This window comes from Taeniopygia guttata, chromosome 32 (genome assembly GCF_048771995.1).
Source record: "Taeniopygia guttata chromosome 32, bTaeGut7.mat, whole genome shotgun sequence".
NCBI classification, from domain to species: Eukaryota; Metazoa; Chordata; class Aves; order Passeriformes; family Estrildidae; genus Taeniopygia; species Taeniopygia guttata.
Genome location: NC_133057.1, coordinates 1,020,239 through 1,043,142, shown reverse-complemented (window position 1 = coordinate 1,043,142; position 22,904 = coordinate 1,020,239). Strand labels below are relative to the sequence as shown.

The 22,904-nt window shown below is 54.8% G+C and overlaps 1 protein-coding gene across 2 annotated transcripts in view; it reads right to left on the bottom strand.

Moving 5' to 3' along the window:
- Window positions 1-22,904, bottom strand: part of ACAP1 (ArfGAP with coiled-coil, ankyrin repeat and PH domains 1) — a 34,190-nt gene that overhangs the window by 435 nt on the left and 10,851 nt on the right. The window contains exons 10-21 of one of the 2 annotated variants that reach the window (XM_072920619.1): window positions 22,509-22,621; window positions 21,227-21,278; window positions 19,198-19,298; window positions 18,341-18,446; window positions 17,190-17,365; window positions 15,534-15,603; window positions 14,822-14,916; window positions 13,654-13,799; window positions 11,646-11,839; window positions 8,820-8,929; window positions 6,856-6,966; window positions 4,610-4,659 (exon numbers count right to left, since the gene is read on the bottom strand). In XM_072920619.1, coding sequence (XP_072776720.1) covers window positions 4,610-4,659; window positions 6,856-6,966; window positions 8,820-8,929; window positions 11,646-11,839; window positions 13,654-13,799; window positions 14,822-14,916; window positions 15,534-15,603; window positions 17,190-17,365; window positions 18,341-18,446; window positions 19,198-19,298; window positions 21,227-21,278; window positions 22,509-22,621 — 1,324 coding nt within the window. The remainder of the gene's footprint in view (window positions 1-4,609; window positions 4,660-6,855; window positions 6,967-8,819; window positions 8,930-11,645; window positions 11,840-13,653; window positions 13,800-14,821; window positions 14,917-15,533; window positions 15,604-17,189; window positions 17,366-18,340; window positions 18,447-19,197; window positions 19,299-21,226; window positions 21,279-22,508; window positions 22,622-22,904) is intronic. The other variant, XM_072920620.1, reaches the window with a different exon arrangement.

The window sequence follows — 22,904 nt, the reverse complement described above, 5'->3', positions numbered from 1 at the left end:
GGATTCCCCCAAAATCCAGAGATCAGCCCCAAAATTCCAGAGATTCCACCCCAAATCCTGGGATTCCCCCAAATCCAGAGATTCCACCCTAAAATTCCCGTGGGATCCTCTCTAAATCTAGTGGTTACCCCCAAAATCCAGGGGTTTTCCCCAAAATCCAGGGATTCACCCCAAAATCCAGGGGTTTTCTCCAAAATCCAGGGGTTTTCTCCAAAATCCAGGGATTCATCCCAAAATACAGAAATTCCACCCCAAACCCTGGAATTCCCCCAAAATCCAGTGATTTTCCCCAAAATCCAGAGATCAGCCCCAAAATTCCAGGGATTCCCCCAAAATCCAGAGATCAGCCCCAAAATCCAGGGATTTCACCCCAAAATTCCCATGGGAATCTCTCAAAATCCAGAGATTCCACCCCAAAATCCAGAGATCAGACCCAAAATCCAGAGATTCCACCCCAAAATTCCCGTGGGAACCTCTCAAAGTCCAGGGATTCCACCCCAAAATCCTGGGATTTTCCCCGAAATCCAGGGATTTTCCCCAAAATCCAGAGATCAGCCCCAAAATCCAGAGATTCCACCCCAAATCCTGGGATTCCCCCCAAAATCCAGGGATCCCTCCCAAAATCCAGAAATTCCACCCCAAAATCCAGGGGTTTTCTCCAAAATCCAGAGATCAGCCCCAAAATTCCAGGGATTCCCTCAAAATCCAGAGATCAGCCCCAAAATTCCAGGGATTCCACCTCAAATCCTGGGATTCCCCCAAAATCCAGAGATTCCACCCCAAGATTCCCGTGGAATCCTCTCTAAATCTAGTGGTTCCCCCAAAAATTCAGAGGTTTTCCCCAAAATCCAGGGATTCCCCCCAAAATCCAGAGATTCCACCCCAAAATCCAGGGGTTTTCTCCAAAATCCAGGAGTTTTCCCTAAAATCCAGGGATCTACCCCAAAATTCTGGGATTTTCCCGAAAATCCAGAGATCAGCCCCAAAATCCAGGGATTCCACCCCAAGACTCCCGTGGGATCCTCTCTAAATCTAGTGGTTCCCCCCAAAATCCAGGGATTCATCCCAAAATCCAGAAATTCCACCCCAAAATCCAGGGATTCCACCCCAAAATCCAGAGATCAGCCCCAAAATCCAGGGATCTACCCCAAAATCCAGGGATTCATCCCAAAATCCAGGGATTCCCCCAAAATTTAGAGATCAGCCCCAAAATCCAGAGATTCCACCCCAAATCCTGGGATTCCCCCAAAATCCAGAAATTCCACCCCAAAATCCAGAGATCAGCCCCAATATCCAGAGATTCCACCCCAATATTCCCATGGGAATCTCTCAAAATCCAGAGATCAGCCCCAAAATCCAGGGGTTTTCCCCAAAATCCAGAGATCAGCCCCAAAATCCAGGGATTCCACCCCAAAATTCCCATGGGAACCTCTCAAAATCCAGGGATTCCTCCCAAAATCCAGGGATTCATCCCAAAATCCAGGGGTTTTCTCCAAAATCTAGGGATTCCCCCCAAAATCCAGAGATCAGCCCCAAAATCCAGGGATTCCACCCCAATATTCCCATGGGAACCTCTCAAAATCCAGGGATCCCCCTCAAAATCCAGAGATCAGCCCCAAAATTCCAGGGATTCCACCCCAAATCCTGGGATTCCCCCAAAATCCAGAAATTCCACCCCAAAATCCAGAGATCAGCCCCAAAATTCCAGGGATTCCACCCCAAAATTCCCATGGGAACCTCTCAAAATCCAGGGATTCCCCCTCAAAATCCAGGAGTTTTCCCTAAAATCTAGGGATCCCTCCCAAAATCCAGAGATTCCACCCCAAAATCCAGGGATTCCACCCCAAATCCTGGGATTCCCCCAAAATCCAGGGGTTTTCCCCAAAATCCAGGGATTTTCCCCAAAATCCAGGGATTCCACCCCAATATTCCCATGGGAACCTCTCAAAATCCAGTGGTTCCCCCCAAAATCCAGGGATTTTCCCCGAAATCCAGAGATCAGCCCCAAAATCCAGGGATTCCACCCCAATATTCCCATGGGAATCTCTCAAAATCCAGGGTTTTCTCCAAAATCTAGGGATTCCCCCAAAATCCAGGGATTCCACCCCAAAATCCAGAGATTCCACCCCAAAAATCCAGGGATCCCTCCCAAAATCCAGAGATCAGCCCCAAAATACAGGGATCAGACCCAAAATCCAGAGATTCCACCCCAATATTCCCATGGGAACCTCTCAAAATCCAGAGATTCCACCCCAAAATCCAGGGGTTTTCTCCAAAATGCAGGGATTCCTCCAAAATCCAGAAATTCCACCCCAAATCCTGGGATTCCCCCAAAATCCAGAGATCAGCCCCAAAATCCAGAGATCAGCCCCAAAATTTAGGGATTCCCCGCAAAATCCAGAAATTCCACCCCAAAATCCAGGGTTTTTCTCCAAAATCTAGGAGTTTTCCCTAAAATCCAGGGATTCATCCCAAAATCCAGAGATTCCACCCCAATATTCCCATGGGAATCTCTCAAAATCCAGAGATTCCACCCCAAAATCCAGGGGTTTTCCCCAATATCCTGGGATTCCCCCAAAATCCAGAGATTCCACCCCAATATTCCTCTGGGATCCTCTCTAAATCTAGTGGTTCCCCCCAAAATCCAGGGATTCATCCCAAAATCCAGAGATCAGCCCCAAAATCCAGGGATCTACCCCAAAATCCAGGGATTCCACCCCAATATTCCCATGGGAACCTCTCAAAATCCAGGGATCCCCCTCAAAATCCAGGGATTCATCCCAAAATCCAGAAATTCCACCCCAAAATGCAGGGGTTTTCTCCAAAATCCAGTTTTCCCTAAAATCCAGAAATTCCACCCCAAAATCCAGGGGTTTTCTCCAAAATCCAGGGATCCCCCTCAAAATCCAGGGGTTTTCTCCAAAATCCTGGAATTTTCCCTAAAATCCAGGGATCTACCCCAAAATCCAGGGGTTTTCCCCAAAATCCAGAGATCAGCCCCAAAATCCAGGGATTCCACCCCAAAATTCCCATGGAATCCTCTCTAAATCTAGTGGTTCCCCCCAAAATCCAGGGATTTCCCCAAAATCTAGGGATTCCCCCCAAAACCCAGGGGTTTTCCCCAAAATCCAGAGATCAGCCCCAAAATTCCAGGGATTCCACCCCAAAATTCCCATGGGAACCTCTCAAAATCCAGAGATTTCCCCAAAATCCAGGGGTTTTCTCCAAAATCTAGGGATCCCTCCCAAAATCCAGGGATTCATCCCAAAATCCAGGGGTTTTCCCCAAAATCCAGGGGTTTTCTCCAAAATCCAGGAGTTTTCCCTAAAATCCAGGGATCTACCCCAAAATCCAGAGATTCCACCCCAAGATTCCCATGGGATCCTCTTTAAATCTAGTGGTTCCCCCCAAAATCCAGGGGTTTTCCCCAAAATCCTGAGATTCCCCCAAAATCCAGAGATTGGCCCCAAAATCCAGGGATTCCACCCCAAATCCTGGGATTCCCCCAAAATCTACAGATCTACCCCAAAATCCAGAGATTCCACCCCAAGATTCCCATGGGAACCTCTCAAAATCCAGGGATTCATCTCAAAATCCAGGGGTTTTCTCCAAAATCCAGGAGTTTTTCCTAAAATCCAGGGATCTACCCCAAAATCCTGGGATTCCCCACAAATCCTGGGATTCCCCCAAAATCCAGGGATCCCTCCCAAAATCCAGAGATTCCACCCCAAAATCCAGGGGTTTTCTCCAAAATCCAGGAGATTTCCCTAAAATACAGGGATCTACCCCAAATTCCAGGGATTCCACCCCAAATCCAGGGTTTTCCCCAAAATCCAGAGATCAGCCCCAAAATCCAGGGATTCCCCCAAAATCCAGAAATTCCACCCCAAAATCCAGAGATCAGCCCCAAAATCCAGGGATTCCACCCCAAAATTCCCATGGAATCCTCTCTAAATCTAGTGGTTCCCCCCAAAATCCAGGGATTCCCCCCAAAATCCAGAGATCAGCCCCAAAATTCCAGGGATTCCACCCCAAATCCAGGGATTCCCCCAAAATTCAGGGATCAGCCCCAAAATCCAGGGATTCCACCCCAAAATTCCCATGGGAACCTCTCAAAATCCAGGGATCCCCCTCAAAATCCAGGGCTTTTCTCCAAAACCCAGGGATTCATCCCAAAATCCAGAAATTCCACCCCAAACCCTGGGATTCCCCCAAAATCCAGAGATCAGCCCCAAAATCCAGGGATCCCCCTCAAAATCCAGGGATTCCACCCCAAAATCCAGAGATTCATCCCAAAATCCAGGGATTCCACCCCAAGATTCCCATGGGAACCTCTCAAAATCCAGAAATTCCACCCCAAAATCCAGAGATCAGCCCCAAAATTCCAGGGATTCCACCCCAAATCCAGAGATCACCCCAAAATCCAGAGTTTAGCCCCAAAATCCAGAGGTTCCACCCCAATATTCCCATGGGAACCTCTCAAAATCCAGGGATTCATCCCAAAATCCAGGGGTTTTCTCCAAAATCCAGGAGTTTTTCCCTAAAATCCAGGGATCTACCCCAAAATCCGGGGATCCCCCCAAAATCCCAGACCCCCCCCCAAACCCACCGGTCTGTCCCTGGGCCGCCTCCACCTCGCGCATCTTGGCCAGTCGCAGCCTGGGGGGGTTTGGGGGGTCAGATTTGGGGGGTCAGATTTGGGGGTCAGATTTGGGGGGGTCACATTTGGGGGGGTCAGGTTTGGGGGGGTCAGGTTTGGGGGGGGTCACATTTGGGGGGGTCAGGTTTGGGGGGGTCAGGTTTGGGGGTCAGATTTGGGGGTCAGATTTGGGGGTCAGATTTGGGGGTCAGATTTGGGGGTCAGGTTTGGGGGGGTCACATTGGGGGTCACATTTGTGGGTCAGATTTGGGGGTCAGATTTGGGGGTCAGATTTGGGGGTCAGATTTGGGGGTCAGGTTATTTGTGGGTCACATTTGTGGGTCACATTTGGGGGTCACATTTGGGGGGGTCAGATTTGGGGTCAGATTTGGGGGTCAGGTTTGGGGGTCAGATTTGGGGGTCAGGTTTGGGGGGTCAGATTTGGGGTCAGATTTGGGGGTCAGGTTTGGGGGGTCACATTTGGGGGTCAGGTTTGGGGGGGGTCAGGTTTGGGGGTCAGGTTTGGGGGGGGTCAGGTTTGGGGGTCAGGTTTGGGGGTCACGTTTGGGGGTCAGGTTTGGGGTGTCACATTTGGGGGTCAGATTTGGGGGGTCAGATTTGGGGGGGTCACATTTGGGGGTCACATTTGGGGGGTCAGGTTTGGGGGGGTCAGGTTTGGGGGTCACATTTGGGGGTCAGGTTTGGGGGGTCAGATTTGGGGGTCAGATTTGTGGGTCAGGTTTGGGGGGTCAGATTTGGGGGGTCAGATTTAGGGGGCAGATTTGGGGGGGGTCAGATTTGGGGGGTCACATTTGGGGGGTCAGGTTTGGGGGTCACATTTGGGGGTCAGATTATTTGGGGGTCAGATTTGGGGGTGAGATTTGGGGGGTCAGATTTGGGGGTCAGATTTGGGGGGGGTCAGATTTGGGGGGTCACATTTGGGGGGTCAGGTTTGGGGGTCACATTTGGGGGTCAGATTATTTGGGGGTCAGATTTGGGGGTGAGATTTGGGGGGTCAGATTTGGGGGGTCACATTTGGGGGTCACATTTGGGGTCAGATTTGGGGGTCAGATTTGGGGGTGTCACATTTGGGGGTCACATTTGGGGGGTCAGATTTGGGGGTCACATTTGGGGGGTCAGATTTGGGGGTCAGATTTGGGGATCACATTTGGGGGGTCACATTTGTGGGTCAGATTTGGGGGTCAGATTTGGGGGGTCACATTTGGGGGCTCAGATTGGGGGGTCACATTTGGGGGGTCAGATTTGGGGGGGGCAGATTTGGGGTTCAGGTTTGGGGGTCAGGTTATTTGGGGGGTCACATTTGGGGGTCAGGTTTGGGGGTCAGATTTGGGGGTCAGATTTGTGGGTCACATTTGGGGGGTCAGTTTTGGGGGTCACATTTGGGGGGTCAGATTTGGGGGTCAGATTTGGGGGGGTCAGGTTTGGGGGTCACATTTGGGGTGTCACATTTGGGGGGTCAGATTTGGGGGTCAGATTTGGGGGTCAGGTTTGGGGGTCAGGTTTGGGGGTCAGATTTGGGGGTCAGATTTGGGGGGCAGATTTGGGGGCAGATTTGGGGGTCACATTTGGGGGGTCACATTTGGGGGGTCAGGTTTGGGGGTCAGATTTGGGGGGGCAGATTTGGGGGGGGCAGATTTGGGGGGGTCAGGTTTGGGGGTCAGATTTGGGGGGTCAGATTTGGGGGTCAGATTTGGGGGGTCACATTTGGGGTGTCACATTTGGGGGGTCAGATTTGGGGGTCAGGTTTGGGGGGTCAGGTTTGGGGGTCAGGTTTAGGGGTCAGATTTGGGGGGTCAGATTTGGGGGGTCAGATTTGGGGGTCAGATTTGGGGGGGTCACATTTGTGGGTCAGATTTGGGGGGTCAGATTTGGGGGGTCAGATTTGGGGGGTCAGGTTTGGGGGTCACATTTGGGGGTCAGGTTTGGGGGGTCAGATTTGGGGGTCAGGTTTGGGGGTCAGATTTGGGGGGGTCAGGTTTGGGGGTCAGGTTTGGGGGGCAGGTTTGGGGGGTCACATTTGGGGGGTCAGATTTGGAGGGTCAGGTTTGAGGGTTCAGATTTGGGGGTCAGGTTTGGGGGGTCAGATTTGGGGGGTCAGATTTGGGGGGTCACATTTGGGGTGTCACATTTGGGGTGTCACATTTGGGGTGTCACATTTGGGGTCAGATTTGGGGGTCCCCCCCCGGGGGTCTCACAGGGTGACGATGTCGGCGTTGGCCGCGTCCATGGCGATGGTCAGCGGGTCCCTCCCGTCCGCGTCCACCGCGTTGACATCGGCCCCCCGCTTCAGGAACAGGCAGGCCAGGCTGGAATTTGGGGAGGGGGACACTGAGGGGACATTTTCGGGACATTTGGGGACATTTTGGGGACATTTTGGGGACATTTTGGGATATTTTGGGGACATTTTGGGGACATTTTGGGGACATTTCAGGGACATTTTGGGGACATTTTGGGACATTTGGGGACATTTTGGGGACATTTTGGGACATTTGGGGACATTTTGGGGACATTTTGGGACATTTTGGGAACATTTTGGGGACATTTGGGGACATTTGGGGACATTTTGGGGACATTTTGGGACATTTTGGGGACATTTGGGAACATTTTGGGGACATTTGGGGACATTTTGGGACATTTTGGGGACATTTGGGGACATTTTGGGACATTTTGGGACATTTTGGGGACATTTGGGGACATTTGGGGACATTTTGGGGACATTTTGGGACATTTTGGGGACACTGAGGGGACATTTGGGGACATTTGGGGGACATTTCAGGGACATTTGGGGACATTTTGGGGACATTTTGGGGACATTTGGGGACATTTTGGGGACATTTTGGGGACATTTTGGGACATTTTGGGACATTTTGGGGACATTTGGGGACATTTTGGGGACATTTTGGGGATCCGAGGGGATGCAGTGAGGTTGAGGTCACCCATCCAGGTCCCGACCGGGGCAGACCCTGCTTAGCTTCGCACCCGTCCGCGTTAGGGGTGAGCGGCGCCACCATTCACCAAATAGGGGGAGAGAAGGCCCCTCCCAGTGCTCCCAGTGCTCCCAGTACATCCCAGTGCTCCCAGTGCCCATTCCCAGTGCTCCCAGTGCTCCCAGTCCCCATTCCCAGTCCCTCCCAGTCCATCCCAGTGCTCCCAGTGCTCCCAGTCCCCATTCCCAGTGCTCCCAGTGCTCCCAGTCCATCCCAGTGCCCATTCCCAGTGCTCCCAGTCCTGATTCCCAGTGCTCCCAGTGCTCCCAGTCCCTATTCCCAGTGCTCCCAGTGCTCCCAGTGCTCCCAGTGCCCATTCCCAGTGCTCCCAGTGCTCCCAGCCCCCATTCCCAGTGCTCCCAGTGCTCCCAGTGCTCCCAGTGCCTATTCCCAGTGCTACCAGTCCATCCCAGATCATCCCAGTGCTCCCAGTCCCTCCCAGTCCCCATTCCCAGTGCTCCCAGTGCTCCCAGTACACACCCAGTGCTCCCAGTCCCTCCCAGTCCCCATTCCCAGTCCCTCCCAGTGCTCCCAGTGCTCCCAGTCCCCATTCCCAGTGCTCCCAGTGCTCCCAGTGCCCATTCCCAGTGCTCCCAGTCCATCCCAGTCCATCCCAGTGCTCCCAGTACACACCCAGTATGTCCCAGTCCCATTCCCAGTGCTCCCAGTACACACCCAGTATGTCCCAGTACACACCCAGTGTGTCCCAGTTCCGTGGCCAGGTGCAGCGGGCCCTGTGCTCCCAGTGCTCCCAGTCCATCCCAGTCCATCCCAGTGCTCCCAGTCCCTCCCAGTCCCTCCCAGTGCTCCCAGTCCCTCCCAGTGCCCATTCCCAGTGCTCCCAGTGCTCCCAGTGCTCCCAGTGCCCATTCCCAGTGCTCCCAGTCCCTCCCAGTGCTCCCAGTCCATCCCAGCACACACCCAGTGCTCCCAGTCCCTCCCAGTCCCTCCCAGTCTATCCCACTGCTCCCAGTGCTCCCAGTCCCTCCCAGTCCCTCCCAGTGCCTCCCAGTCCCTCCCAGTGCCTCCCAGTCCCTCCCAGTCCATCCCAGTCCCTCCCAGTACACACCCAGTGTGTCCCAGTCCCTCCCAGTGCTCCCAGTCCCTCCCAGTCCCTCCCAGTACACACCCAGTGTGTCCCAGTGCCCATTCCCAGTGCTCCCAGTACACACCCAGTATGTCCCAGTTCGGTGGCCAGGTGCAGCGGGCCCTGCCCCCGCCCGTCGCTCTGGTTGACGCTGGCCCCGTTCTGCAGCAGGAACTCACAGCCCAGCAGCGAATTCTGGGGGGGGACGGGCTCAGAGACCCCTCCCCAAAATCCAGAGACCCCTCCCCAAAACAGGGACCCCTCCCCTAATTACTGACCCCTCCCCAAAACAGGGACCCCTCCCCAAAACAGGGACCCCTCCCCAAAACAGGGACCCCTCCCCAAAACAGGGACCCCTCCCCAAAACAGGGACCCCTCCCCAAACAGGGACCCTCCCCAAAATCCAGAGACCCCTCCCCAAAACAGGGACCCCTCCCCAAAACAGGGACCCCTCCCCAAAACAGGGACCCCTCCCCAAAACAGGGACCCCTCCCAGGGACCCCTCCCCAAAACAGGGACCCCTCCCCAAAACAGGGACCCCTCCCCAAACAGGGACCCCTCCCCAAAACAGGGACCCCTCCCCAAACACAGACCCCCCCCCAAAACAGGGACCCTCCCCAAAACAGGGACCCCTCCCCAAAACAGGGACCCTCCCCAAAACACGGACCCCTCCCAGTGCTCCCAGTTACCGCCAGCACGGCCTCCAGTAAGGGGCTGCTGATGTAACCCCCCCCAAAAACACCCCTGGAGCAAAAAACAGCCAAAACCACCCAAAAAACACCCCAAACCACCCCAAAAACAGAGAAAAAAAACCAAAAAAAACCCCCAAAACCCCATCAAAAACACCCCTGAACCAAAAAGCACCCAAAACCACCCCAAAAACACCCCAAACCACCCCCAAAGCACCCCTGAACCCCAAAAGCCACCCCAAACCATCCCAAAAACAGAGAAAAAACACAAAAAAAACCCTCAAAACCCCCTCCAAAACCACCCCTGACAAAACCACCCAAAACCACCCCAAAAAACACCCCAAACCACCCCAAAAACAGAGAAAGAAACTCCAAAAAAACATCAAAACCCCCTCCAAAAACACCCCTGAACAAAACCACCCAAAACCACCCCAAAAAACACCCCCAAAACACCCCTGAACCCCCCAAACACCCCTGAACCCCAAAAAACACCCTAAACCACCCCAAAAACAGAGAAAAAACCCCAAAATCCCCAACCCTCCCAAAAAAACACCCCCAAACCACAAAAACCACACCAAAAAACAAGAAAATTCCCCCAAAAACCCCAAAACTCCATAAAAACCTTTCTCAAGAGCCCCCCAGGGGTTTCTGGGACCCCCCAAACCCCTCAGGGAACCCCCCCAGTCCTGTCCCAGTGGGCTCCCAGTGCTCCCAGTGCTCCCAGTTACCGCGGCCACGGCCTCCAGCAGCGGGGTGCTGCCCTGACCCCCCCAAAAAACAAGAAAAAAACCCAAAAAACCTTTCCCAAGAGCCCCCCAGGGGTTTCAGGGACCCCCAAACCCCTCAGGGACCCCCCCAGGCCTGTCCCAGTGGGCTCCCAGTGCTCCCAGTGCTCCCAGTGCTCCCAGTGCTCCCAGTTACCCCGGCCACGGCCTCCAGCAGCGGGGTGCTGCCTTGACCCTCCCAAAAAACACCCCTGAACCCCAAAAACCACCCCAAAATCCAAGAAAAAACCCAAAAAAACCCCCAAAACTCCATAAAAACCTTCCCCAAGAGCCCCCCATGGATTTCAGTGACGCCCCAAACCCCTCAGGGAACCCCCCCCGGCCTGTCCCAGTGGGCTCCCAGTGCTCCCAGTGCTCCCAGTGCTCCCAGTGCTCCCAGTGCTCCCAGTTACCGCGGCCACGGCCTCCAGCAGCAGGGTGCTGCCCTGACACCCCCAAAAAACAAGAAAAAACCCCAAAACTCCATAAAAACCTTTCCCAGGAACCCCCCAGGGGATTCATGGACCCCCCAAACCCCTCAGGGAACCCCCCCAGGCCTCTCCCAGTGGGTTCCCAGTGCTCCCAGTGCTCCCAGTTACCACAACCTCCTGCCCTGACCTCCCCAAAAAACAAGAAAAAACCCCCAAAACCCCCCAAAACTCCATAAAAACCTTTCCCAGGTGCCCCCCAGGGGTTTCAGTGACCCCCAAACCCCTCAGGGGACCCCCCCAGGCCTGTCCCAGTGGGCTCCCAGTGCTCCCAGTGCTCCCAGTGCTCCCAGTTACCCCGGCCACGGCCTCCAGCAGTGGCCCTGACCCCCCCAAAAACACCCCTGAACCCCAAAACCCAAGAAAAATCCCAAAAAAACCCCAAAACTCCATAAAAACCTTCCCCAAGAGCCCCCCAGGTGTTTCAGGGACCCCCCAAACCCCTCAGGGAACCCCCCCAGGCCTGTCCCAGTGGGCTCCCAGTGCTCCCAGTGCTCCCAGTTACTATGGCCATGGCCTTCAGAAGTGGCCCTGACCCCCCCAAAAACATCCCTGAACCCCAAAAAGCCCCAAAACTCCATAAAAACCTCCCCCAGGAGCCCCCCAGGGGTTTTTGGGACCCCCAAACCCCTCAGGGGACCCCCCCAGTCCCGTCCCAGTGGGCTCCCAGTGCTCCCAGTGCTCCCAGTGCTCCCAGTTACCCCGGCCACGGCCTCCAGCAGCGGCCCTGATCCCCCCAAAAACAACCCTGAACCCCCAAACCCACCCCAAAAAACACCCCTGAACCCCCAAAAGCCCCCAAACCCTGTAGAAACCTTTCCCAGGTGCCCCCCAGGGGATTCAGGGACCCCCAGAACCCCTCAGGGAACCCCCCCAGGCCTCTCCCAGTGGGCTCCCAGTGGGCTCCCAGTGCTCCCAGTGCTCCCAGTGGGCTCCCAGTGCTCCCAGTGCTCCCAGTGCTCCCAGTTACCGCGGCCACGGCCTCCAGCAGCGGGGTGCGGTTGCCCTGGGCGGCGTTGGCCCAGCCGGGGTCGGCGCCCCGGGCCAGCGCCTCGGCCATGGTGCGCAGGCGGCGCCGCCGCGCGGCCCAGAACAGCAGCGCCCCGGGGGGCAGCCGGGGGGCGCCCTCGGGCTCGGGGGGCTCGGGGGGCTCGGCGGGCGGGGCTGCGGGACACGCCCAACGGGTTAGGCCACGCCCAACCACAGGAAGCCACGCCCAGATTCATTTGCCCCTCCCCCCGATGCGTGATTGGCAGTGAGGTGGGTTAAGCCACGCCCACCTATAGGAAGCCCCACCCACATGAAGCCACGCCCACTCAACATGAAGCCACGCCCCCCTACAGGAAAACCACGCCCACCTTCATTAAGCCACGCCCACACTTATTGCCCCTCCCACAGAAGCATGAGTGACAGTGAGGTGAGTTTTAAGCCACGCCCACCAACAAGAAACCACGCCCACACTCATTTGCCCCTCCCCCAGAAACGTGAGTGACAGCAAGGTGAGTTTTAAGCCACGCCCACCCACAGGAAACCACGCCTCCCTGCAGGAAAGCCACGCCTCCCTGGAGGAAGCCACGCCCACCTTCTTGAAGCCACGCCCATATTCATTTGCCCCTCCCCCAGAAGTGTGAGTGACAGCGAGGTGAGGTGTAAGCCACGCCCACACAGAGAAAAGCCACGCCCACCCATAGGAAGCCACGCCCACATTCATCTGCCCCTCCCCCAGATGTGTGACTGACAGCGAGGTGAGTTTTAAGCCACGCCTACCCACAGGAAGCCACGCCCACACTCATTAGCCCCTCCCCCAGATGCGTGAGTGACAGCGAGGTGGGTCAAGCCACGCCCACCCACATGAAGCCACGCCCATATTCATGAAGCCCCTCCCCCAGAGACGTGAGTGACAAGTGAGGTGGGTTAAGCCACGCCCACCCACAGAATAGCCACGCCCATATTCATTTGCCCCTCCCCCTGAAGTGTGAGTGACAGCGAGGTGGGTTAAGCCACGCCCATACCTCAGGAAGCCACACCCACCTCCATGAAGCCACGCCCACACTTATTGCCCCTCCCCCACAAACATGAGTGACAGCGAGGTGGGTTGTAAGCCACGCCCACTCACAGGAAGCCACGCCCACCTTCATGGAGCCACACCCACATTCATTTGCCCCTCCCCCAAACGTGTGATTGGCAGGGGGATGGTTTGTAAGCCACGCCCACCCACATGAAGCCACGCCCATATTCATGAGCCCCTCCCCCAGAAATGTGAGTGACAGGGGATGGGCTGTAAGCCACGCCCACCCACATGAAGCCACGCCCACCTTCTTGAAGCCACGCCCACACTCATTAGCCCCGCCCCAGAAGCGTGAGTGACAGGGAGGTGGGGTGTAAACCACGCCCACCCGCAGGAAGCCACGCCCAGATTAATTAGCCCCTCCCCCGATGCGTGATTGGCAACGAGGTGAGTTTTAAGCCACGCCCACCCACATGAAGCCACGCCCACATTCATAAGCCCCTCCCCCAGATGCGTGAGTGACAGCAAGGTGGGCTCTAAGGCCACGCCCACCTGCAGGAAGCCACGCCCACCCACACGAAGCCACACCCACACTCATTAGCCCCTCCCCCAGAAGCATGAGTGACAGCAAGGTGGGTTAAGCCACGCCCACCTTCTTGAAGCCACGCCCACTTTCATTTGCCCCTCCCCCAGAAACGTGATTGGCAGGGGATGGGTTGTAAGCCACGCCCACCAGCACGAAGCCACGCCCATATTCATTAGCCCCTCCCACAGACGTGTGAGTGACAGTATAAGCCACGCCCACACCAGAGGCAGAAGCCAATCAAAACTCAGGACCAGCCCAAGCCACGCCCCCAAAACCACACCCACATGGTCAGCACCTAATTAATAATTCAAGCCCCACCCCTTCCCATTAAGCCCCTCCCCTTTAGGACAAGCCCCGCCCCTTTTTCATGGCCACACCCCTTACCGTGGGCGGGGCTCCCTCGGGGGGCGTGGCCTGTCTGGGGGGCGGGGCCATGGCGCGGGGGGCGTGGCTTGGGGGCGTGTCCGGCCACGCCCCTCAGGAACTTCTTCTCCACGTACTTGGCCCGGATCCAACTCTCGCGCTGGGCCCTGGGGGGGTTTGGGGGGATTTGGGGGGATTTGGGGGGGTTTGGGGGGGTCCTGGGGAGATTTGGGGGGCCCTGGGGGGGTGGGGGGATTTGGGGGGGATTTGGGGGGGTTTGGGGGTTTTGGGGGGTCCTGGGGGGATTTGGGGGGTCCTGGGGGGGTTTGGGGGGTTCTGGGGGGGTTTGGGGTGATTTGGGGGGATTTGGGGGGTCCTGGGGGGGTTTGGGGGGATTTGGGGGTCCTGGGAGGGGATTTGGGGGGATTTGGGGGGTCCTGGGGGGGGGATTTGGGGATTTGGGGGATTTGAGGGGTTTGAGGGGGTCCAGGGGGAATTTGGGGGGTCCTGGGGGGCTCTGGGGTTCCAGGGGAAATCTGGGGTGCATTTGGGTGGTCCTTGGGGAGGTTTTGGGGGTCCTGTGGGGGGAATTTGGGGGGGGTTGAGGGTCCTGGGGGGGGGGTTTCAGGGTCCCAAGGGGGTTTTGGGGGAGTTCAGAGGGAATCTGGGGGGGTTCTTGGGGGGTCCTGTGGGGGTTTTGTGGTTTTTTTTGGGGGTCTCACTGGGAGCAGCCCGGGGGGGGTCTCAGGGGGTTTTGGGGTCCCATTTGGGGTTTTTTTTGGGGGTTTTTTGGGGTCTCACTGGGAGCAGCCCGGGGGGGGTCTCAGGGGGTTTTGGGGGGTCTCAGAGGGTTTTGGGGTCCCATTTGGGGTTTTTTGGGGTTTTTTTGGGGTCTCACTGGGAGCAGCCCGGGGGGGTCTCAGGGGGTTTTCGGGGGGTCTCAGGGGGTTTGGGGGTCCCATTTGGGGGTGTTTTGGGGTTTTTTTGGGGGTTTTTTGGGGGTCTCACTGGGAGCAGCCCGGGGGGGGTCTCAGGGGGGTTTTGGGGTCCCTTTTGGGGGTTTTTTTGGGGGTTTTTTGGGGGGTCTCACTGGGAGCAGCCCGGGGGGGTCTCAGGGGGTTTTGGGGGGTCTCAGGGGGTTTTGGGGGTCCCATTTGGGGTTTTTTGGGGGTTTTTTGGGGGGTCTCACTGGGAGCAGCCCGGGGGGGGTCTCTTCACCCCCATCTCCTCCACCCGCGCCTCGTAGATCCCGTTCAGGGCGCGGTTCCCCAGGGAGCACATCAGCTGGGGGGACCCCAATGTCACCCTAAAATACCCCAAAACCGGCCCAAAACACCCCAAAAACACCCCCAAAAATACCCCAAAAACACCCCAAAAATACCCCAATGTCAGCCCAAAAATACCCCAAAACCGGCCCAAAACACCCCAAAAATACCCCCAAAAATACCCCAAAACCACCCTAAAAGCACCCCAAATCTCATCCCAAAGCACCCCAAAAATACCCCAAACCTCACCCCAAAACCAGCCCAAAAATGCCCCAAAATAACCAGAATTATCCCAAAATCACCCCAAAACCACCCAAAAAACATCCCAAACCTCACCCCAAAAATACCCCAAAAATACCCCAAAATACCCAAAATTACCCCAAAAATCCTCCTAAATCCCCCCAAATTCCCCACAAAACCTCACAGGGACCCCCAAAAATCGACCGAGGACCCCCCAAACCCCTCCCAGTCCCATTCCCAGTTTGTCCCAGTTTGTCCCAGTTTGATCCCAGTCCCTCCCAGTCCCTCCCAGTCCCTCCCAGTTCCTCCCAGTTCCCCCCAGTATAAACCAGTAACCCCAAATCTCCTTTTTAACCCCTCCCAGTCCCTCCCAGTCCCTCCCAGTTCCCCCGTCACCTTCACCAGTTCGGGCTCCCAGGAGTCCAGGGTGAGCGACCGAACCTTGGAGAGGTGAACGCCGAGACCCCTGCGGGGAGGGGGGTCAGGACCCCAAAAAACCCAAAAAACCCAAAAAACCCCAAAAACCCACCCCAAAAAACCCCAAAAAACCCCAAAAAACCAACCCCCACCCCATCCCCCCCAGAAAATCCCCAAAAAAACCCAAAAATCCTCCCCAAAAAAATCCCAAAAAACCCTTAAAAAACCCCTGAAACACCTCCAAAAACTCCCAAAAACTCCCAAAAAATCCCCAAAAAACCCCACCCCAACCACCCCAGAAAAACCCCCCAAAAAACCCCCAAAAAAACTCCCAAAAAACCCTTAAAAAAAACACTGAAACACCTCCAAATACTCCCAAAAAAACGCCCCAAAAAACCCAAAAAACCCCAAAAAAACTCCACCCCATCCCCCCAGAAAGCCCCCAAAAAACCCCAAAAATCCTCCCAAAAAAACCCCAAAAAACCCTTAAAAAACCCCGAAACGCCCCCAAAAACTCCCAAAAAATCCCCCAAAAACCCCCCCAAAAAGTCCAAAAAACACCAATAAAACAAACAAAAAAAACCCCACCAAAAAAAAACCCCAAAAAACCGCAAAAAAACCCAAAAATACCAAAAACCTAAAATACCACCAAAAAACCCCTAAAAAAATCCCCCCATAAAACTCCCCAAAAACCCCAAAACCTCCCCCAAAAACCCCAAAACCTCCCAAAAAAACCCCTAAAAGCACAACACAAAAAAACCCAAAAAAATTGCCAAAAAACCCCCAAAAAATCCACCAAAAAATACAATAAACCGCCAAAAAAAACCCCACCAAAAACTACCAAAAAAACCCCCCAAAAAGCCCCAAAAAAGCCCCGTGGGGACCCCAAAAACCCCAAAAATCCCTGGGGGGGAACCCAAAACCCCGGGCAGGGCTCTTGGGGGATTTGGGATTTTGGGTTTTTTTGGGGTTTTTTGGGTTTTGTTTTGGTTTTTGGGGTTTTTTTGGTGATTTTTTGGGGATTTTTTTTGTGATTTTTGGATTTTTTCGGGATTTTTTCGGGGTTTTTTTTTGGGTTTTTTCGGGGTTTCAGTTTTGGGGTATTTTTGGGGTGTCCCCCCGGTTTTTGGGGTGCCCACCTGTGCACGGCCGAGCAGCGGATGCAGAGGGTGATGCCATAAATGGGATTTTTTGTGTATTTTTTGATTTTTTCGGGATTTTTTCGGGGTTTTTTTGGGGTTTTTTTTGGGGTTTCAGTTTTGGGGTATTTTTTGGGGTTCGGGGGGGATTTTGGGGTGCCCACCTGTGCACGGCTGAGCAGCGGATGCAGAGGGAAGGATGTAATAAATAGGATTTTTTTGGGATTTTTTGATTTTTTCGGGATTTTTTCGGGGTTTTTTTTGGGGTTTTTTTGGGGTTTCAGTTTTGGGGTATTTTTTGGGGTTCGGGGGCGATTTTGGGGTGCCCACCTGTGCACGGCCGAGCAGCGGATGCAGAGGGAAGGATGTAATAAATAGGATTTTTTTGGGATTTTTTGTGGATTTTTGGATTTTTTCGGGGTTTTTTTTGGGGTTTTTTTGGGGTTTCCGTTTTGGGGTATTTTTTGGGGTTTTTTTGGGATTTTGGGGTGCCCACCTGTGCACGGCCGAGCAGCGGATGCAGAGGGTGATGCCCAGGTTGACGCTGGCCCACTCGGGGTGCGGCTCCCGGCAGTCGCAGCAGGTCCCGTTCCCCTCCAGCCCCAAAATCGCCCCCAAAACCGGGGGGGGCTCCGGGGGGGGCCCCGACAGCGACCCCGCCCGGCCGGGGGGCTGGGGGGATTGGGGGGTGGGGTCATTTGGGGGGTTTGGGGTGATTTTCGGGGGATTTGGGGTCATTTGGGGGAATTTTGGGGGAAATTTTGGGGGAAATTTTGGGGGGTTTGGGGCCATTTGGGGCCATTTGGGGTAATTTTGGGGCCAATTTTGGGGGGATTTGGGGACATTTGAGGGGGTTTGGGCCATTTGGGGGAAATTTAGGGGGGGTTTGGGGTCATTTTGGGGGGTTTGGGGCGATTTTTGGGGGGCTTTGGGGTCATTTGGGGTCATTTGGGGGAATTTGGGGGGAAATTTTGGGGGGATTTGGGGAGTTTTGGGGGGGTTTGGAGGGGTTTTGGGGGGACTTTGGGGGGATGTGGGGTCATTTTGTGGGGTTTTGGGGGGTTTGGGGCCATTTTGGGGGGTTTGGGGCCATTTTGGGGGAAGTTTGGGGCCACTTTTGGGGGATTTTGCGAGGTTTGGTGCCATTTTTGGGGGGATTTTGGGGCCATTTGGGGGTAATTGGGGGATTTGGGGATATTTCAGGGAGGATTTTTGGCTTTTGAGGGCGGTTTCTGTGGTATTTCGGAATATTTGGGGATATTTTGGGATATTTTGGGATATTTGGGGTTATTTTTGGGGTCCCACCTGGGTTTTTGGGGTGCCCTGGCCATTGTGGGGAATTTTGAGGTGGTTTTTGGGTGTTTTTTTGGGTATTTTGAGGTGGATTTTGGGATATTTTGGGATATTTTGGAATATTTTGGGATATTTAGGGATATTTTGAGTTATTTTTGGGGTCCCACCTGGGATTTTGGGGTGCCCTGGCCATTGTGGGGAATTTTGAGATGGTTTGTGGGTGTTTTTTCAGGTATTTTGAAGTGGTTTTTGGGGTATTTTGGGATATTTGGGGATATTTTGGGGTATATGGGGATATTTTGGGTTATTTCGGGGTATATTTTGGGATATTTGGGGTTATTTTTGGGGTCCCACCTGGGATTTCGGGGTGCCCTGGCCGTAGGCGGAGGCGATGCCGCTCTGCACGGCGCTGACCCAGCGAAGCTGCGCCGGCCCCGAGTCCGCCTGCAGCACGCAGCACCTGGGGGCGATTTTGGGGTCCCCCCAAAATTTTGGGGTCCCCGAGGGAATTTTGGGGTCTTTTCCTGCCCTTTTGGAGTCATTTTGGGGCAGATTTGGGCATCCCTGGGGGGTTTGGTTTTGAGGATCGGGAGATTTTGGGGTCCCCCAGGAAGATTTTGGGGTCCCCCAGGAAGATTTTGGGGTCCTGAGAGGATTTTGGGGTCCCCCCCCATGGAATTTTGGGGTCTTTTCCTGCCCTTTTGGGGCGGATTTGGGGATCCCCGAGGGGTTTGGAGCTCCCTGGCTTTGAGGATTGGGAGATTTTGGGGTCCCCAAGGGAATTTTGGGGTCCCTGAGAGGATTTTGGGGTCCCCCCGAGGGAATTTTGGGGTCCCCAGGAGGATTTTGGGGTCCCCCCGAGGGGATTTTGGGGTCTTTTCCTGCCCTTTTGGGGTCATTTTGGGGCAGATTTGGGGATCCCCGAGGGGTTTGGAGCTCCCTGGCTTTGAGGATTGGGAGATTTTGGGGTCCCCCAGGAGATTTTGGGGTCCCTGAGAGGATTTTTGGTGTCCCCCCAAAATTTTGGGGTCCCCCGGGAGAGTTTTAGGGTCCCTCAGAGAGGATTTTGTGAAGTTTTTTGGGAATTTTTGAGCCTTCATCTTTGAAAATTGGGATTTTTTTGGGTTTTTTTTTGGTTTCCCCTAAAATTTTGGGGTTTTTGGGGTCCCCCCGGGATTTTTGGGGTCCCCCCGGGATTTTTGGGGTCTCACTTGGACGGGGAGACGATCTCGAAGCAGAAGCGGCGCTCGAGGTCGGGGCAGGGTTTGACCGTGCAGAGCCTCAAATCCTCCACCAGCACCGTGGGGGGGTCCTGGGGGACCCCAAAATGTCACCGGGGGGTCCCCCCAAAATCCTGAACCCCCCCAAACCCCGGACCCCGAACCCGCTGCCAAAAACACCCCAAAAAAACCCCAAAATTCGGGAAAAAAACCCAAAAAAAAGCAGCTCAAAAAAACCCCCAAATCTTAAAAATGTCCCAAAAATCCCCCCCGGGAACCCCAAATCTCCCCCAGACACCCCGAAATTCCCCCAAATCCCCCCAAAATTCCCTCAAATCCCCCCAAAAAAACCCCAAAATCCCCTCAAATCCCCCCAAAAATCCCCCAAATCCCCCCAAAATTCCCCCAAAATCCCCTCAAATCCCCCCAAAATCCCCCCAAAATCCCCTCAAAACCCCCCAAAATCCCCCCAAAATCCCCTCAAAACCCCCCAAATCCTCCCCAAATCCCCTCAAATCCCCCCAAAACCTCTCCAGGACCCCCAAATTCCCCCAATTCTCACCTGGGACCCCCCAAATATTCCCGGACCCCCCAAAATTCTCACTGAGACCCCTCAAAATTCCCCCAAGACCCCTCAAACCCCCCCTGGGACCCCTCAAAATCCCCCTCAGGACCCCCCAAAATCCCCTTAAATCGCCCCCAAACCCCCCAAAATTCCCCAAAATCCCCCCCCAGGACCCCCAAAATCCCCCCCCAGGACCCCCTAAAATCCCCCCAGGACCCCCCAAACCCCTCCAGGACCCCCCAAAATCTCCCAGGACCCACCAAAATGCCCACAAGACCCCCCAGAATCCCCCCGGGACCCCCCAAACCCCCCCGGGACCCTCCAAAATCCCCTCAAGTCCCCTCAGAATCCCCCAAAATCCCCCAAAACCCCCCCAGAACCCCTCAAATCCTCCCCAAAATCCCCAAATCTCCCTCAGGACCCCCCAAATTCCCCTCAGGATCCCCCAAAATCTCCCTCAGGACACCCCAAAATCCCCAAATCTCCCTCAGGACCCCCAAAATCTCCCTCAGGACCCCCCAAAATTCCCCCCGGGACCCCCCAAACCCCCCCGGGACCCCCCAAAATCCCCTCAAGTCCCCTCAAGACCCCCTCAGAATCCCCCAAAATCGCTCAAAACCCCTCCAGAACCCCTCAAATCCTCTCCAAAACCCCCAAATCTCCCTCAGGACCCCCCAAATCTCCCTCAGGACCCCCAAAACCCCCCTGGGATCCCCCAAATCTCCCTCAGGACCCCCCAAATCTCCCTCATGACACCCCAAATCTCCCTCAGGACCCCCCAAAATCCCCAAATCTCCCTCAGGACCCCCCAAAATTCCCTCAGGACCCCCAAATCTCCCCTGAGGCGCCCCAAAATCCCCTCAAGTCCTCTCAAGACCCCCCAGAATCCCCCAAAATCCCTCAAAAACCCCCCAAATCCTCCCAAAAATCCCCAAATCTCCCTCAGGACCCCCCAAATCTCCCTCAGGACTCCCCAAAATCCCACAGGACCCCCCAAAACTCCCCCGGGACCCCCCAAAATTCCCAAATCTCCCTCAGGACCCCCAAAATTCCCCCCGGGACCCCCCCAAAATCCCCTCAAGTCCCCTGAGACCCCCCCAAAATCCCTCACAACCCCCCCAGAACCCCTCAAATCCTCCCAAAAACCCCAAAATCTCCCTCAGGACCCCCCAAAATTCCCTCAGGACCCCCAAAATCCCCCCCAAGACCCCTCCAAAATCCCCTCAAGTCCCCTCAAGACCCCCCAGGATCCCCCAAATTCCCCCTGAGACCCCCCAAAATACCCTCAAGTCCCCTCAAGACCCCCCTGAGACCCCCCAAAACCCCTCACAACCCCCTCAGAACCCCTCAAATCCTCCCCAAAATCCCCAAATCTCCCTCAGGACCCCCCAAATCTCCCTCAGGACCCCCCAAATCTCCCTCAGGACCCCCAAACCCCCCGGACCCCCGACCCACGCGGGCCCGTTTCAGGTAGAGCATTTGGCTGCCCTGGATGAAGAACCAGCGCCTGGGGAGGGAAAAAGGGAATTTTTGGGGCTTTTTGGGGCTTTTTTGGGAACATGGGGGAGGGGCTGGGGGGGTTTGGGGATTTTGGGGTGGATTGGGGTCATTTCAGGGAGGTTTTGGGGTGATTTTTGAGGTGGTTTTGGGATATTTTGGGGTAATTTTGGTGGTTTGGGGGTATTTTGGGCCGTTTTGGGACAGTTTTGGTGGTTTTGGGGGTGTTTTGGTTTGGTTTTATGGTGATTTTAGGGTGATTTTTCATATTTTTGGGGTATTTTTGGGTAGTTTGGGGTGTTTTTTAGTGGTTTTTGGTATTTTCGGGGTATTTTGGGGTGTTTTTTGGTGGTCTTGGGGTATAATTGGGGTGTTTTGGGGTGGGTTTCGGGATATTTTGGGCTGATTTTTGGTGATTTTGGGTGTTTTGGGATATTTTGGGCTGATTCGGGCTGCTTTTGGTGGTTTTGGGCTGTTTCAGGCTGGTTTTGACGTTTTGGGGTATTTTGGGGTTGTTTTGTGGTGATTTTGGGGTGATTTTTGGTGGTTTGGGGGTATTTTTGGGGTGATTTTTAGTGTTTTTGTGCCGTTCTGGGCTGATTTTGGTGGTTTTGGGTATTTTGGGATGTTTTGGGGTGTTTTTTGGAGTGGTTTTATGGTGCTTTTCGGGTGCTTTTGGGTGGTTTTGGGGTATTTTGGGGTATTTTGGAGTGTTTTGTGGTGATTTTGGGGTGATTTTTGGGGTGTTTTGGGGTGATTTTGGGGTGATTTTTGGGTGATTTTGGGGTGAGGTTTGGGGTTATTTTGGGATGTTTTGGGGTGATTTTGGGGTGTTTTTTGGTGTTTGGAGTGATTTTGGGGTGTTTTGTGGAGATTTTGGGGTATTTTGGGATGTTTTGGGGTGATTTTTGGTGGTTTCAGGGTATTTTGGGGTGTTTTGGGGTGATTTTGGGGTGTTTTTTGGTTATTTTGGGGTATTTTGGGGTGTTTTGGGGTATTTTTGGGCCGGTTTGGGGGCATTTTTGGGGTGCTTTGGGATGAGATTTGGGGTGGGTTTGGGGTGAGGTTTGGGGTATTCTTGGGGTGATTTTGGGGTTATTTTGGGATGTTTTGGGGTGATTTTGGGGTGTTTTTTGGTGATTTTGGGGTATTTTGGGATGTTTTGGGGTATTTTGGGGTATTCTTGGGGTATTTTTGGGTGATTTTGGGTGTTTTCAGGGTGCTCAGGGCCGTCCCGTACCTGCTCCAGGTGCGGAAGGCGTTGCTCGCTCGCTTGTACAGGTAACCCTCCATGGGAGGGGCCTCAGGCCCCGCCCCCGCAGTGGCCACGCCCACCTCCTCCCGCGATAGGTCCTGGGAACCGCCAATCAGCACAGGCCACGCCCATGGCTCCACCCACCACCCAAACCACACCCCCACCCGCAGCTGTCAATCAAACTGAGCCTTCCCCGAGCTGTCAATCAATTCTAGCACAGCTGTCAATCAAAGCTTGGCCACGCCCCTCAACCCCATTGGTCCAGAGGGTTTAAGCCCCACCCCCTCCCCGAGCTGTCAATCAAACTGATCCTTCCCCGAGCTGTCAATCACCTCCAATAGAGCTGTCAATCAAACCCAAACTCCGCCCAACCACCTGTCA